Source organism: Centruroides vittatus, unplaced genomic scaffold (genome assembly GCF_030686945.1).
Source record: "Centruroides vittatus isolate TY-2023 unplaced genomic scaffold, ASM3068694v2 contig_943, whole genome shotgun sequence".
Classification (NCBI taxonomy): domain Eukaryota; kingdom Metazoa; phylum Arthropoda; class Arachnida; order Scorpiones; family Buthidae; genus Centruroides; species Centruroides vittatus.
Window position 1 is genome coordinate 166720 of NW_027122626.1, and position 18529 is coordinate 185248.

The 18529-nt window shown below is 29.7% G+C and overlaps 1 protein-coding gene across 1 annotated transcript in view; it reads right to left on the minus strand.

Moving 5' to 3' along the window:
* Positions 1-1741: 1741 nt before the first annotated feature.
* LOC136985043 (calcium release-activated calcium channel protein 1-like) overlaps positions 1742-18529 on the minus strand; it is a 40456-nt gene continuing 23668 nt past the window's right edge. Inside the window, exon 2 of the mRNA XM_067282241.1 lies at positions 1742-2814. Within this exon, the coding sequence (XP_067138342.1) occupies positions 2308-2814 (507 nt within the window). The 3' untranslated portion in view covers positions 1742-2307. The remainder of the gene's footprint in view (positions 2815-18529) is intronic.

The following is an 18529-nucleotide window of genomic DNA, read 5'->3' on the forward strand; positions in this document are numbered from 1 at the left end:
GCTTACAGGAAAGCGGCGCCGGACGTTCACGTTTTCGCATTTAAAACTTCGGCCTCGACCTCACTAATAATCAGGAAAACAATACAGACAAAAATAGTCACTGTACAAATGCCAATATAAAACACAAAAGTTACAATTGATTTAATTTTTATATATAGTCTATGGTAACCATATTTAAAATTTTCTTTGTTACTTCTCTGCTTTTAAAATTCTTAACTAACAAACTGATTTCTAAATTTTCTTAAAGAATAGAGATTAAAAACCATTTTCAACAGCCATGATGAAGCATTGTTGTTAAAGATTATTATATAATTGCTTAACATATCTGTACAACACATTATGTTCTATACATTATAATAGAGGTGTACAAGAATTTTTGCCTAAGCTTTTTAAAACATTTCTTTGACCAAGAGGCATTTGGAAAATCAATGATCTCTGGAAACATGTTTAAAATGTTCATCATAATTAAAGGGAATTTAGTTTCTATCATTTTCTTTATTGAATTGAACCAGATTATGAAGAATTGTTAGCCAATGTTTGGAAAGAATTTTCCATTATGAGTGTAGGATGTCTAATAAGAAGTATAGGAAACTGGAAAGGTTTTAAAAACTACTACTGATAAGACATTTGATTATCATAGAAGTTATTGTAAAGATTTTGGCTCTGGCTTTAGCAATTGAAGATTAAGTTTTTCAAAAAAATTTCTAAAAGTAAACATTGAATTTATTTTTAAACAATGATAAATGCCTACGTAGGACCAATGTTTTAAAGATTGAAAAGCTTAGTCTGTGCTAATGTACAGTACATAGGGCGTTAAACTGATCGGTATAACAAAAACTAATCTTCAAAACAAATCAATAAACTATTTACTTATTTAGGATTGAACAATAGTAATTCTTCAATTTTATACTCAGTAGATTTGTATAAAAGACTTGCATGGAATAATAAATGTGTTCAACCATTATCTTACAGAAATCCTTTTCCGATATTAAATATTTATCGCCGTAAGAAAATTTTAATAGCAACATCCATTCAATTTGATAGTATAAAAATGGGTTCAAAAATTTCATAAATTAATAATTTAGATTTCTGTACTGAAAAGTCAAAAGTATCACATTTACATATTGATATTTTACCTATATTCAAAAATTGACTGGTTATAATAGGAAGTGATTACTGAATTTTTTTTTAATTATTTAAGTTAAATTTTGCATTATGTTATATCAAAATGATATTAAATCACTACATGTGCTTAAACACTGCCTGTTTTGAGAGTTGATTAAGAATTTTACATTATTCCAAAATCAACAAAATTTTAATGATATTTAGCTCTAGCTATGGTAATGTTTTAAATGATGATTTACAAAAAGTAATGATTGTTTGATTTTAAAAATTGATGAATTAATCATTTTTATTAAATAAAAGATAAAAATAAATATTGTTAGTAAGTGTGGGAAAACTATATAAAATATTTACCACACTTACGTTTCTAATATCAGATATAGTCGTGATTATTCTTAGACTAATCCAAAAATCAAACTTTGTACAATTATCTGTGTAATAAGTGATCTTGTCATTTCCATCATTTTCTAACAAATACCCGTAGAGTTCATATTATTCAGAAAGTTGTACAAAATCTTATTAAAACTTTACTCAGAAAAAAGGTGGGAAAGAAGTTTAAATATGCATGGTTATTAATTTGGTGAATCCTAAAATCTGGGAAAACAATTTATAACTTATCATACAATTAAAAGTTTTATTGCTCAAAATATTTTACATCCTTAAATATATATTTTACAATACAATAAATACAATAATACTATTATTGCATCAATTGTACCAGAAATTATTTATACGAATACAAATTAAGCCTCGCGTAAATGGAAATTTTATATAACACTCCAATATATAACAGTATAAAGTATTGAAAATATCTTCAGAAAATATAGTTTTATATAAATGCATTATGCATTATTTAATAAATATTTTGTTATAAGTATAAATATACAGGGGATTTGAATATAATATAATGGGGATATAAGTACATTTTTTTTTTGTATTTCAGTCTCTGCAATAGTAGACTGCAGCCTCACACATTTACATTGTGCCAGGGAAACTCATTACTGCAAACTAAAAATGATAAAAATAGAGTAAGCAAAAAATAACTATGAGCATTACTGTTACTACTAAAAATATAATATACTCAGAATGAAAATATTAAATAAATCCATAATTTTAACGAAAAAACCAATTGTGCTTCGTAAATTAATAAAAATATCACGGTGCCATTGTAATGGTATAACGAGTTCACACATTTATCACGTGCGATCCATTCAGAGGCAAGTTTGTTCCGTCGTAATGGAGTTGGTTGACCATACTTTCCAATTCTTGCAAGCCGTGAGCAGACTGTTCATACTTGTGAGCGACCAGTTTTCTATAAAAATGAAAAGCAAATGCTAAGAAGGTGATGACCATGGGAACCAATAATATGGTTGCGGCCAATGCGGCCTCCCTCGAATAATCGTAGAACTTCACCCAACACAGTATGGCTATTTCTAAAAGGAATAGTAGAATGCCAAAAACGGTCGAACAGGCCCAAGCCAGTTCAATGTAATAGTGCATCTTTTCGTGTGGAGACTCCGAAACGGCGGCGAGGCCGTGAACACTGGCCACCGCCTCCACGTTGGGCAAGATGCACGTAGAAATCATAAGAGCCAACATGTGCACGGCAACTAATAAAGTTGTACACACACTAAATGCAATTAACAGTTCACGTGGCATCCTTTCGCTGAGTTGAACTTCCACCATTGCCACCTGAAAAGAAAAATATTTGAATTTTAACAAAAAAGTATGCATATTAAAATAATTTAGCTTAATATAATTAAATTGTATAATTTCATTAATTTTAAATATATTTTTTAAAATTGGAATTTGCTTTTGTTTGCTAATTAAAAGATGTAAGCAGTTATTTAACAGTCCTGTAGATCAGTGTTTTTCCAACTGCAGAGTACTGATGCTCCGTGAAGACATACATAGTCCTTTACAAACCATTGCTCAGTAGAAAGTTTTTGTAAAATTGTTCTCATAATTTATATGCTTTTCATTAATGTAGACAGAGACTTACCTAATTATATACCTATACACTTACAATCATATATTGTTGCTCTACAGAAGTGAGAAAACACCAAAAGTGCTCTGTCACCAACATGCTCAATGAAGCATGCAATGATTAGTTTTCACTTCAATTTTGGAGAAAATTCAGAATATTCTCTTGGGTGCATGTACCTAATAGAAAACTAAAATAACACCCTCAAATTTATACAGACATCAAAAAGACTTATATTTTATTAATAAAGTTTAAAGTATACTTTATAATTTGGCTTTTTACTTTGTAATAAAAAATTTTAAAATAACTTCTGAGCTGTAATACCTTGTTGGGTATTACAGCTCAGAATTGGTATGGCATTAGCATTCATAATTTCACCTGAAGCTTTACATGATTATAATGTGACTATCGTTCTATTTGGAGTTTCAACACCTGCAATCTGTGCAACCAATTCCCACACATTATACAGAGAAACCATATTTCATATTTGTCATCATAAGTCTCTAGTCCTACTCCTACATGACATTTATATATTTCTATAAGTACATCTTTATTTTGTGCTACTGAGTGACATTACACAAAACTAATTTTTGGATAATGCCATTCAGTAACATGTAATCCTGCTTACACAAGCATCATTACCCTTCATTGCCATATTGGATTCTGATATGCTGTTAGGCCAACAGAAAAGTATAAATCAAACAGAAAGCAGGAATGGGAAGATAAATATGTAGTTTATACATATTATAAGTAAATCTTTATTTTAAATTGTTAATCATCTTCAGTTGAAATTTTGCAAAATTTTCTAAGACATCACCTAAAAAAAGTACTACTGACAGAAAGAAATTATGCTTCTGATGGCAACCACTTCATGACTATTATGATAGCTAGCCATGTCAATCACACATTTACAATTCCACTCTGCTTGGAATACCACAGCCAGCTGGATTACCCACCAAGTGTCATTACTTTCCCCTATATGGTCTACGATGTTGTATGATATCTAATGACTTATGTGGGCTTTCTATTAATTTTTTAAAATTTTTTTATAAAGAAACAATAATGAATAAAATTAGGGAAAAGGAATTTTTCTTAGAACAGAAATTTTAAAAAATAACTATAAAAGAATTAGAAATTACGTTTGAAAAATACATTTAAAAATAGATTTTCATATCAATAGATGAACAAAAAACAAAACTTTAAACTCTAATTATATTTATGTTCAGGCTTCATTTTCATTATTCTCTAATTTTATTTTTTGTATATAGAAATAATCTCTTATCCACTCATAATTTTTTCAACAAAATTTGACTTAAAAATATAAAAAAATTCTATAGTTTTGAATGTAGTACCTGCTGTGCTTCGCCTTTCCTCGGATGCAAATCAGTGGACTACCGTGAAAACAGGTTATAATAGAAAAAAAATACCGAGAAATTATGCCAAAATCTTGGAAACTTTCTCGTTTTAATTATTCTGGTGCAAAGCAAAACAGATGAAAAAAAACACGTAGAAATATTGGGAAAAAATGTCATCGGTTGCCATTTGTTTTTATTTGAAGTTATCAACTTCCATGCTGACGTACGCAGCAGTGGCGCGTTATAGCTTCATTTTTTGACCGATATTTCTACTTTCCCTGCTGTTATATATAACAGAGAGAAAGTAACAATTTCTTAGAGGACATAATACAGTAGTTTATATTAATTTAAAAAGCTAGGATTTTATAAACACGATAAAATGATATAATTATTTATTAATCGATAAATTATTCGAAATATAATTGTATTTTCTTTGGTAAAACGAAATCGATGCTACGTGCTACGACTTCACTAACATACTAATCTATACGATTCCTCTTTAAAAGTTTTATTTTATATAAATTAAAATATCAAATTAATCTTGTGTGAATACAGAAATTAAAATATTCAAGAACTATCGACATATTATTTAAATTACGATTAATTTCTTCTGAAATAAATCTTGAGTAAGCTTTCAACGTTTTAATTGGATAAACGAAACCGAAATTCGATATTTAAGTGTATAGTCTGACCATTTATCGGTTTATATCGACTTATTTCGTTTCTCGAAAAGGTGAAAAAAGGAAAGTACAAATACACTTTATATAAAATACACTGTAAAAGTACAAAATATTAAAGACTAATCGAATAAATTATTCAGTAGTTTTGCTGTACCTAAAGTGGTAAAAAAATCGTCACATTTGTAGTTATAAAAGTGACTTGAATTATATGAAGTGTATTAAAGGTTTATTTAGTGTTCAATTACACACTATTCGGCCAATTTTTCCATTTTGTTCGAAATGGGAAATTAAAAAAATTAGGAATATTTTGCTATAACAGATATTTACTGTGTTTTCATTAGAAAACAGTTCTTCAAGTAAAATGAATGAGGACACTTAATGCTTAAAATTTTTTAAATTTTGATGTATTATCTTTCAGTTACAGAAAATATTCATTAAATATCAATAAATGGTTAGAAATACTCCTTTGGTTTTTTTTTGCAAATACCAAATCACGCTCCTGGTCCGTTTTCTTTTTTTTTAGACTCAGACTTGGATGTTAATTTAAACAATTGGTTCCCAAGTTCCAACGCAACCGACACAGACTTATCATATGCTAAGCTTATGTTTACTCAACGCTTAAAAACAAGTAAAACTTCAGTATGCATTTCGCCAAAAATATAATAATAATGCTGTCGTCCTCAGCTGGTTTTAATTTACAACCTAAAATACACAAAAATGGTATTGATACACGAATGTTTTTACATGTTAATTTTTTCAGTTTTTCACTAGAAAGATTTGAGCCTTTCACTTTCCAAAGTTGTAAAAATTTTGTGAATCCAACCAAAAGTAACCATATTTTTTTGTCTTATAAGACACTTTTATATCTAAAATTTATCTGATAATTAGGACGAGTCCTATAAGCCGAACGAGTCTTATTCTGTAAGAAATATCCATTAAGTACTGTTATAACCTCTCTAAAATAAGTTGCCAATTGTAAAAATGTTAAGTGTGCGAATACCGTATACAAAGAAACTAAAAATTTTTTAAATCAATCTTTAATTCGCGTAACAGGATACAGGAAATTTTGTGGGATGCCAGCTATAAAAATCTCTATCCCCGACAAGTATATATATTAGTATAATGACCGACAAAAGTTTAAATCTCGCGACGATTCTTTCTTTACAAAATAACTAGTCTACTAAGAGAAATTAAAATATATGTACATCTTACTACTAAACTTATGACTAATTATAATTAATGTAGGACGATAGATAAATTTAGAACAATAAAGTAAAGAATAGAAAGAAAAAAGAAAGGGGTACACAAGAATTTCGGCTTTATTCACGGTGCGATATATATAAGTTGGACCGATCACTTCCTATTCAGGAAGAATGTCCACGCGGTTCCAAAAACGTGGTGGAGAGCTCCCTTTTGCGTGTCTTTCCTTGTCCAGTCCTATCCAAAGAATGACCTCTTGGTCCCTGTTCTACCCTGAGAGACGCATACCGTCCTATTGTCCTTAAGAGACCACCTGCTGTTACGCCGTTAAACACCAGTTGGGAGAAAATTCCAGGAAGGGGGAGATAATAGTGATAGGAAGAAGAAAGAAAAGGGAAATATATTCTAATATAAAATAAAATTAAATACAACTGTACAATAATGGCGTTTAGCCACAAAAACAGAACCACTTTTCAATCAGGTGCAGGGCTAATGACGGTAATGATGGTAAATAATTGGTGAATAGTAGCTATTAGTTAATTGTTTATTGGTATCTCGTTTTCTTTTCTATGATTTCTCTTTTCTCCGATTATACTGATAGTTTAAAATATCTGAGAATAACGCTAAATTACATATTATACGTGATCAAAAGATCCATTTCTATTGTTTATATAGGATTTATATAACGCGATTTATTTATTTATAAGTAAAATGGTTTGAATAAACGTACTATTTCGGACAACTGCACTTAAAAATTGAATATTTGGCTGGAGTCGTAGCCGTGATCGACAGTTACTCCTGACTTTTATTCAAAATTCGCATAATTAATCAGTACTTCGTATCGTTTTGGTTTCCGTCGTCTTCGTCGGTGTTAACTTGTCTCCTTTCCTTCGTTTTCCGAATATATAGCATCACTACCTGTTTCTTCCTCTTCCGATATTTCGTATCAATTGCTGCTGTTATTTCTTCGTGCATAAGGTTTGATAGTTCGCACGTGTGCCGGTTTTACGTTATTCTTTCACATTTTCGGCTTGATAAACAGATCGAAAGGCGCTAAACGATCCTTTATATCTTGTCGCGAGTTCATTATCCGAGCCATTATAGGTAAATATAGTAGTAAAAGTACGAAGTCTCCCGGTTTGAATTTTGTGTTTAAATGATTTGCATCAAAATGCTGTTTGTTTTGTTTATTTGTTTTCTTTTGCTCTGATGTTTAAGTTTATTGGATGTCGTTGGAAGTGCTTTCGTCGAGTGGACTTTGACATATGAGGATTTTATCAAAATGTGATTTGTCGAGTTATTTGTCGGTGATAAAGAACAATCGTAGGAGGAAAAAAAAATGAAGAAAACAAATTTAATCATATTATTTATCGCAGAGAGGATTGTAGCGATAAAGCGTGTTGCCTCGAATGTCTATTTTCGTGGTGTTTCAATCGTATGTCATTCGATGACATTTTACGAAGATTATGCTTTGCTGATTAGCTCATCAATTGTCTGGCATCCCCGAACTACTTGGTTGTAAGTGATATCTTGATCTCAGATGTCGGTGATAATCATCTCTACTGGAGCCAGGCAGATGATGCGACGGGTGGGTCTTTTCGAGAAGAGCTTTTTATTATTATTATTTTTTTTTTTATTTTGCATAGGCATAGTTGAGATTAATTTGTCCTTAAAGTGCGCTCAGAAATTATGCAGAGAAATCTGTTCCGGCTCTTACACTTTGACGGATTGCTCTCCACAAAATACAGGAATAAGTTTGGTTGTGTCGCTTGTCTCGTGGACTCTGAAAGACTGCGCAGAAAGTGGTATTTGCATTCTTTTAAAAAGTTTCCAATAAATGAGTGAACATTGAGAGCAGATCGGCACTTTCGTTTGATATCAATGTCCATTGAAGCTGCGTATGCTGTATTTGTTTTTTTTTTTTTTTTAGCGATTTGGAGCTTTGCATCTTTTGTTTTTGCTAGGTCTCTATGTTTACGTGGCGTAGTAGTTAGTAGATTAACTGTGTTCGTTTTATCAACTTTATCGTTGTCTTCGATTAGTGTTTGAATCGCTTCGGCTCTTTTTGTAAGTATTCGGAGTTCGCTTTTGTCCAATAATGCTGGAAACATATGTTTTAGATGTTCGTCCGAAGTATTCAATGTTTTCCCATCATTATAGCGTTTAAAAATTTGGAAAATAATTTTTGATAGTCGAAATTTTGTTCCGCGTTCATAAAGTTTGCGAGTAAAAATAGACTGTACTTATTTAGTATAAGATATATGTGTTATATCAATGGTGCGGTTTTCTTTATATTGCTTTAAATATCAATTCTGTAAATATTTCTTCAAAAAAAATTGATGAGACTTCATAGGTTTCGATGTTTTTTTTTGTCTGGACATCATTCCAAAGTATTAATCAATGCAACTAGAGCCCTTGGATCGGTTCATTTTTGCGTCTTTAAGGAGTGAAGGAATTGTTTACGAATGCGCACATAATCCCTTGGGCTCCATTTAGTCTTGAAAAGAGATAAAGTGTGTGTGTATATAGTAAGATCCAAGGATCTTTTATTTATCTGGAATGTATACTTTATATACAGTATTTTTAAATTTTCACAAAAAATGTCTTCTAGTGACAAGGCCGTAATTTAAAAAAAACACAGTTAAATAAGACATTAATTAATATTTAATATTTAGTAATTTTTAGCCAATTTGCATATTTTGTAAGGAAGAGTAGCCTCAAACAAAAGGTCGTCCCCGCAAGTGGAATTTGTTAGTGAAAATTGTAATTGTGATTAGTTGCTGGTGATTTTCAAGACGGATTCATGAACACTAATATCTTCTTTTCCTTTTGAAAAAATATATATATTTTTTCAAAAGGAATCTTGAAGCTACACCAATTTTAATAGAAATAAGCCGTATCGTTATTCAAATTAAAATTAGCAGTTATTAATAAACTACAACTTAATTAAAAAAAACAAAGCTTTTCATTATTATATGTGAATTATACCGAGTAAGCTCAAGGGTCATAAGAATCTTAACAACACATATCTGAATTTGTTTTTCTAGACTTAACTGCGCATGAAGCAGATAATTGCTTGTGTTACAGGAGGGTGGGAGACGGGCGTCACGTGTTCGCATACGTCACTTTCTACACGTCAGAAATCTCGAAAGTTTCATTGTTTTTATTCTTCGATATAGATTATATTTAATTAATTTTTATGACATATTATATTATAATATGATTATTAGGTTCAGCTAGTTTTATTATTTAAGATTACTTATTTATAATTTTATTTTTACTTATTTATAAACGTACGATTAAATTCAATAATCGAATTAAAACTATCACAAATGCTAAATTATAAGACAGTAAATTTTATAATTTTATTTCGAACAGATATTTATAAAGTTTAAAATATAATCAATTATTTTATAATTTTTATGAAATGTTTAATTCGACGCGACGGGATTTCAGAATCGATTAAAGACGTGTCTCACGTTATTTATCATGGCGACGAAACATCGATTTAACCTTTTTTCTAATTTAAAAAAATGCATATTTATAATTATGAAATCTACGTAGCAATGATATTTACGATTTTATTTTTTAAATAAATAGGAAGGGCTGTTTTTAAAATTAATTTCAAAAAAGTTATACGTATGTACAGAGCAATTGTATAACTAAGATCTAGCTACCAATAAAAATAAAAAAATCATTCCCAAGTATAATTTATTTTTTTTAATTATTCATTTTAAAATAAAGGAATTAAATAAATAAATATATATATATTTAACTGTGCAGCAAAGACTGGCTATTTTTACTTACAGCGTTAGCGGGAAGTTTAAAAAAAAAGAATCTAAGTTGTAGTTCAAGACTCGCGCTATAGTGTCGATTTGGCCATATTTATAAAATAAAAAACAATGATAGGCTTTGTGAAAAAATGTAATAAACATATCGAAATACTCAGAAAGTTATGCTATTAGAAATGTTTCGGATTTTTCAAGAAATTCAGATTTCTACACTAACGATTTTAAAAAGTCATTGGTGCCGATTTTACCGTATGCGAGAAACAAGTTAAACTTGTCATTTGTCCCTTGTTTCCTATTTCACTAACTTTTTAAAATGTTAACATGCTGTATATTCGCAAGAATAATTTAGTTAATTACATCAGCATTATTACATTCTATAAAATATATAGATTTATTAAAATTCTTGATTACAAATGAATAAAAGACGTATCCTCCTAGCGTTTTCTGTAAACCTTGACATAATAAACTTCGTCCATATTTCGTGACAAAAAGTATCAATGCAAACAGTAAACGAATTGTAGAAAACTGACGTGTACAAAACAAATGGAGAAGAATTCGATTCGGATGCTGACATTCCAACCAAATAATTTGAAGCAAAGTAAATGTACAAATGATACAATAAATAAATAAAATGTGTTCGAAGTGTTCACTATACGAGTATCGGATGCATTTTCTGAATGCAATTTAAAAGAATGTCCAACTTAATGAGTGCTAGTAGTAGGAAACTTTTTCACCGACGTTTTTATAACTTCATTTTCTTCAAAAAGAAGAATGAAATTAAGGAGGATAAAGGTAAAGACGAAGATAGGGCTTACGATGGTGGTGTCGATGTACCGATGACGTCTGTTTCCAAAGTTGTGCAAAATACTATATAATTAGAGTTTTTACAAGCAGATAATACCTCACAAAATATTTTTATTTCCGAGGTGAAAGTATACAAAGGCGACTCAACTTCTATCCAGAATTTCAGTACTGTATGTGTTAAATAAATTGGGACTATGTAACACAGTACTATCGCCATTACTGAAATTCCAGACAGAAGTTGAATCGCCTTTATATGTTGTAGTTGAACGTTATGAACTAGCAGAATTCGGCAGAAACAACGGTCTTCTGTGTATAACAATACATATTTTACTTAGATACCTCCTATGTCAGAATTCGCATTTTATCTTTGAATGGCATTAAATTATTATTTTCTTTTACTTTCTTCTTTCAAAGTTAAATCAATATTTCTTAGAAGGTAATGAACATCGATTATAACGAACCATTTCCGACGGTCTGTATAGGTTCGTTATAAGCAGATAATACTGTAGTGTAATTAATTTGAAATTAACAGCAAGATCTCGTTTTCGAACAACCTTTGAGCGTATTACTTTTTATGAACAATCCACCGAAAGTCGTTACTACTTAGATTTCTCGTAGGCGTTGCTGCTCGGCTATATTTTTATCCGCAGTACCTCTTTTTGTTCATTGCGAGTTGCCCCCAATTTCAGTAAGCCAGGTCAGCTCATACGAAGCCATCCATTAATTATGTGAACAGTTTAAGGGGGGACTCGAAAAGTATATCATTGTACAAAATAGAAGGTGAGGGGGTCGAGGCATTTTATACGTGGACTTTTTAGAAATGTTACTGGCATTTCTTCTTGTAAGTGTATTTACAAGTTAATGGTATTGTGAATAAATTATAGGTTATAAAATATTTATAAAATGTTTTAAAAAGTCATTTCTTTGATTTCAGGAAGTCCACGAACTATTTGTACACTTAATTAAAGGAGGGAGGGTTTGCCAAAAGTATATATTGTATACAACAAAGAGGAAGGAAGTCAAAATTGGCTCAAAAACTGTACATATAATTAATGAATAGTCCCTAACACAAGCAAAATAACACGGGATTATACGGTCGTGACAAGTGTTCCTAGAATTGAAATTGATGCGCGAATGCCACGGAGAACAAATACATACTTTCTCACGATAAGAAGAAAAGCTAACGTTTATCTTTTTAAAAATAAAAGTCCGAATTACCATCGGAATTATATTCAACCCCAGGTATTTATATGAAATAATTTGAAGTCCGGCGTATAATTAAGATTGTTTCCGAAATTCTGCGACTTTATTTTCCTAAAATTCTTAGATTTAAAAGTAAGGTATCACAGATCACTTAATTTTCATATAAATTGAATATAATCAAATGTTAAAATTGTTTAACATCAGTAGCTTTCAAAGTATTATTTTTGGGATACAGTATTTGTCTATTTGTGTTCACGCTTATCGAAGAATAAAAAATAATAATTTCTATTTTAGTACGAAACAACAGTCAACGATAATTTATTTACTGTATGCGCGCATTTAAATGACAAGAATTTCATTCTCTCATATATAGAATCTTAGTAAAAATACAATCTAATATACACAAATTGCCCATTTTATATATAATAAAAGTAATAGTTTTCGTTTAAATATTTGAAATTTAGTAAAGATTTTCAGTATATTGATTATTAAAAAAAATAATTTGTTACTTAATTTAAACCTTTTAATTTTTAAACTATTATACTTTATATCAACTTCGTTATTTACGTGAACTTGTTTTTATCTAAATGACATTCACTAACAAAACCCTATAGTTTTATTACATTAAACAGCTAACAAGAATTCGTCAAACGAAATTAATTTTATTTTCAGGGAAGAAACTAAATAAATTAGCAAACTTCCTAAAGATTTAAAAATTTCATCAAGAAACGTGCCGAAAATTGCTCTTTAGGAAATAAGTTTTTTAATATATTTTTTTCTTTTTTAATTTCCCAAGCGAGTCGTCACTATCTGATTAGTTACTTGATTCAAACTAAAAACAAGACAGACTCGAACAAATATATAGTTTCATTCAAATTTTTTCTTCTTTGGAAATCATTAAGTACATAAATAAATAAAAAAAACTCTAAAAAATAATTATGAGTAAAGAATTTGAAGATATGCAAGCCTAATTTTCACATTTATGTAAGATCTTAAAAGGTTACAATAAAACAAAGTGAAATCATCATCAGAAAAGAAATATTTTATTTGACTGAATCCTTAGTAATTTTTATCTGACATTTTAGACTTTCGAAATTTGACATTAGGTTTTTTTTTTTTAAATAAAATAGGTAATATTTTTATAAGAAAATTTGAAACATTTCTATTAAAAATTATAGTGTGTTAAGTTGAAATAAATTTCACACGCACACTTTCATTACGGAATTTCACACTTTCTTTTATGGTTCAGATGCATCTTTAAAACGTAAGAAATAAAAAATCGTATTATTCAAGCTATTATTCTTGATTTTGAAAAATTATTGTACTGTTTTAAGCCTATATATTTTTCATTGAGTATTTTAGAAAGTATTTTCTTCTTTTTTTTGACTGAACCAAAGATAAGCATCTCCCATTCTAGTTCTCACGTAGATCACCATCGATATAAGAACAGTCCGAAAATTCATTTTATTGATTTTTTACTGGTTATCAGCTTTAATTTATATTGATTTGTCCTTTTATGTTATCACTTAAATTGACAAAAGAATCGATAAATAATAGTATGGCCGAATAACGAAGAGCAAAATTTACAATAAATGGAAATCTCACCTAAATTTTATAAGTAGCCACACGTAAGAAAGATTTTTAAAAAGGAATTAAATTCAGAGAATTATAATAAACAACGTTTAAAAACATTTTATAAAAAACCTTAAAATCAGAAGTGTATTAAAAATATCTGAAATATAAATTATTTATAACGCCGATTATTTTTATATCTACCATTATTACTTTAACGCGATATAGAGATAATTTCTTCGGTATGTGATCGATGAAAAAAAAAATAGATAAATGTATTTTTGTCCCCTACGCTTTTATTTTTAAAGTTTAAAATTTTTTTGAAGGTAACATGAATGTTTTAAGATAAGTTATAATGCAGAAAACTGAAATTTTTAATTTAAAAAGTTTGGCAGATGATCAAGATTATTACGATTTGTTAATCGCGAAGGATTCAAAATTGCTATTAATTTTTGTATCTTTCCATTTAAATCATTCTGTTACTGTTTGACATTGTTCCATCTAGTAGTATAATATAGAAAAGTACAATACATTTTGAGCTCTCCTGGTGTATCTAGTGGTAAGAAAGGTGCAAAAGTTGTACGATACCGAGATTTGTTAAGTTTTCAAAATGAATTTTACTGTTCTGATGGGAGTGAGTATTCGGATTTCGACGGAATCCGATTTGATACGAATTTTTATCTCCACATCCGAGAGACTGGTGAAAACTATTTCGTAAAATGCAGGATAGAACGGAAACAGATAAAGTTCAGTCATAAGAAGATACAAAAGATTCCTTTCTTGGAGAAACATTTCTAATAATCTTAGTTTTTGACCGTAATTGCCTATGCAATCTGTTGCATTCAATCGGCCTCGAATGCGTGATTAAAGGTTTCTTTTATAAGGCTACTAAAATGACTTTAGCTATTAGCAGATATATTTTAAAAATTGGACGATTTCTCATTTATCCTCTCGCTATATAATATTTATTTCGAAATTAAATGTTTAATCTATTCAAAATTCTGTAGTTAAACAGGTTGGCAAAGAAAAATGTTAAAAAGAAAAGCTCTTTCCTCAGTTTACTGAGCGATTTAACATCGCTACTTTTCGTTTGCAGCACAATTAACATAAAGGTTGAAATTTGAAAAACGACACTATTTTCTAAAAACGCCTTTGGATTCACTCAGTATAGAGCAGCGATTATTTAATGCAAAAATATCATGTTTCGGACCAACGGCACGTCTCGGTACCTACTGGTACTGACGTCATGCACATGTATCAAGTTGCTGTGTGTTTTTTTCTGGCTACAGGAAAAAGGTTTTCAGACCACGTCATCGCTTTGGCCACACAAACGTTCATTGGTAAGGCATGAATGATCCACTCTACAGTTGACATGAAACCCTGCCGTGTTTCTCTGACAAGTGAGACTATTTGAAGGACCGAGTGTACTACCTTCCTCGACGACCTCAAAAGCCATTGCAGACGAAATCCAGATCATCGACAAAAAGCACGCTAGTAATTACACTCGAGATAAAAATTTTCAAAATACTTATCCATAAATTTCAGAATGTAAACAAAACGTGATGATTGCATCACGTTTACATTTCATGCATTAACTCTTTAAAGCAGTGTTTCTCAAACTTTTTGGACCACGACCCCCCTTATGCACTAAAAAATTTCAAAGGATCCCCGAAGAATAAGTATGTGTCAAAAAACATCCCGGAGGGAGGGGGTTAGGCTCGTATTTAAATATTTATATTATTTTTATTATTTATGTGTGCAATTTATTTAAGTAAAAATTATTATATATATTTTTTATTTCTATTATTTCTAAACATGAATCCATAGTAAATTTATAAAATATTTGAAAAAATTGATCTGGCATCAATTTTTCAGCGACCCCCAAATATTTTTCGCGATCCCCACTTTGAGAATCACTGCTTTAAAGCATAAACTCGTAAAATCTGCAAAGTGCGAGACTAATGCAATATAAACTTAAACCATATTTAAAACGGTACAATAAGTTGTTATTAATATAGCTTTAACTCAATGCATACTACTAGAATAACATCGGACAATTCAGTCTAATAAAATTCCGGTATAATAAATTATTTTTAAAATAAATATAATAATTGATATTAAAATCGAGATTACAATGAAAGCAGCCATTATAGAAAATATCTTGTCAATTGTACGATGTTCCAGTAATAAAAACGAACGAAATGCATATATCAAATTATCTTTCCTTAATTCGTAAATTATTTTCAATTTTTCACACCAGATGTCCTAAACATCTATCCTAATTTCCAAAAGCGTTCTACGAAGAGGGCGGTTTTCCGGCTCTCTCTTTTAAACTAATAAAAGCCTCGCAGCAAGCGTCCAACCGACAATATTAAGATTAAGATTAAACCAATATTTCAAATTAAAAAAAAGAAAAAAAATTAAAATATTAAATTCGATCGCTTAATCACGTTATTTTTAAACAAGATAAATAGATAATTCTAGTTTTTAAATTAAGTTTTTAACGTACAAATCGACAAATTCCAAATCAAATAGCGATAGACGGAATTTCCAGACAAATAGCGTTAAATAGAACACTTAGCTCAACGATATATCATAATGACGGAAAAGAAGTTGGCATGTAGCATGACAGGGCGTTTTAGATTGTCATTGTTACTGCCATACTCTTGGATATACGAAGGTAGTGGTTTATTCTGAAAGTAACGTGACTATTATATAGACAATATCAAAGCATTTTAGAATAATTTTCTTCAGTTTTTAAACAGAGATAATGAGATATCATATACCGACAACGGGAATACTTAACATTTCCGCAGGAAAGACATAACATCTATCAACCTGTTAAACACTTGCTTCTTTTGAAATTGTAAAAGTTTAACAATAAATATATTTTATCCACTACCACAAAGGAATTCAAACGTTATTCACAGAGTAGTTTAAACTTTAATCACTTAATTATTTGAAATATTTTCTTTTGTAGAATTATGAATTTCTTTGTAATAGTTAAAATTTCGATTAAGAGAACTATTCATCGAACGAAATACGTTAAAAACTAAAGGAAATTTAAATGCAGGGAAAATATATTTTATACCTTTCAACAGATAACTAATCGATGCATTAACTGCATCAATCGCAAGCTGAATTGCGACAGTTATATTAAAAAAAAAAAAAGTCGGATAGTAATGAAAAAACGTTTAATTTATATATGATCTGAAAATTCTGAAAATAATGAATATATTCATTATTTTCAGATTTTTAAAAATCAATAATTGCTTTTTTAAAAAGAATATTCATAGATATATAAAGCACATTTCAAAGGATTCAAACTCATATGGGTTGAATAGAATATATAACTACTTCTGAATGAAATAGCGGTTTAAGTATTTGTTAACTTATTTAATAGTAAATTTAAAAGTAATAACATCAAAATTCTAGTTGGTTTTCGAATTAAAATAATAGAGAAACACGAATCTTTCAAGTCACGAAATTTAAATCTTACACATACTCCAAAATTTTACTTAATTATTATGGAAAAAAATATCGTAATAACTGAATATCGATTCAATTACAGAAATTTCGACAGCGTAAATAATATAGAACGACAAACCAACTTTATGCATAACGAGAAGAAAATTATATATACACGCATGCGCTCAAGTTTCCGCAAAACAATATTAGATTGATATTAATTGATTGGTTAATGGATAATATACCTCGTATAAAGAGTAAAAAGATATTTAAAATTAAAATTTTACAATTGGTATAATTAGTCATTAGGAAAACAACAATTTAGTAAAACACTAGACAATGCACTTAATCGATTTGAATGAATATAATAGTTGTGCGAAGTAACCTTCAAATATTAAATAATATATTCACCAAAATTGATTTATTAATGACGAGAATGAAAATAGACAATGCTGCTTCTATTAATGTCGACTATCAATTCATTGATTCCAAAGAAACCTTAACTCTTTCGTCATAAAGTCTGTTAAACAGAAAATATGAAAAGATGTAAATTTTCGGTCACCTATTCAGGAGTTTAACAGTAAAACAAAAAAAAATTTATAGAAATTCTCTTTCTTTAAGGAACATTTTATTGACTTTCAGGTGTTACAAAAACGTACGTCCACCTGAGATATATTCTAACAGAATGCGAGCATTCCTCATTTATGCAAAGTTGCATTTACCATACGTTTTCGTTCCACTGAGCTTTAATATGAAACTTTCAGCTGTTTTTTGTGGTACAGGAACAAATTAATGAACAAAAACAGGTCGTAAAAGTCAGCTTACCGAAAAAGAGAAAGGTCAAATTACAATTTCAAGAAATTGTGGGAAGTTGAATAGGGAAATTGTGAAAATGATCACCTAACACTGAAGAATTTTACGAGATTAAAAAATGATTATGATTAAAAAAAATCTCCTGAAACTCCTCACTTGACACACCGGTCATCGCCAATGAGCTGGCCATGTGGAGTTTTCCGGGTTTTCTTCACGTTAGTAACACCTATTGATAAATAAGAGCTAGTTGCCAAAGAAAATTCTTCCGAAAAGCACTCCCTTCTGCAGGTCACCCACTTGCCGCGTTGCCGTATACAAATAAACCAAACCAGATAACTGACAATTTTATTGACACGACGTACAAAAACAACAATGGTGGCTCTGTGATTGTCTGGGCAGACTTCAGATGATCAAAATATGCTTGATGACTAACATTTGAAATAGAAGGGCGAAGCTTTATGTTTCATCAAGATAATGCTCTTACTTGCACAAAGTCAATCTTTGATTGGTATTCACATCATTAACTGACCTCCTTGC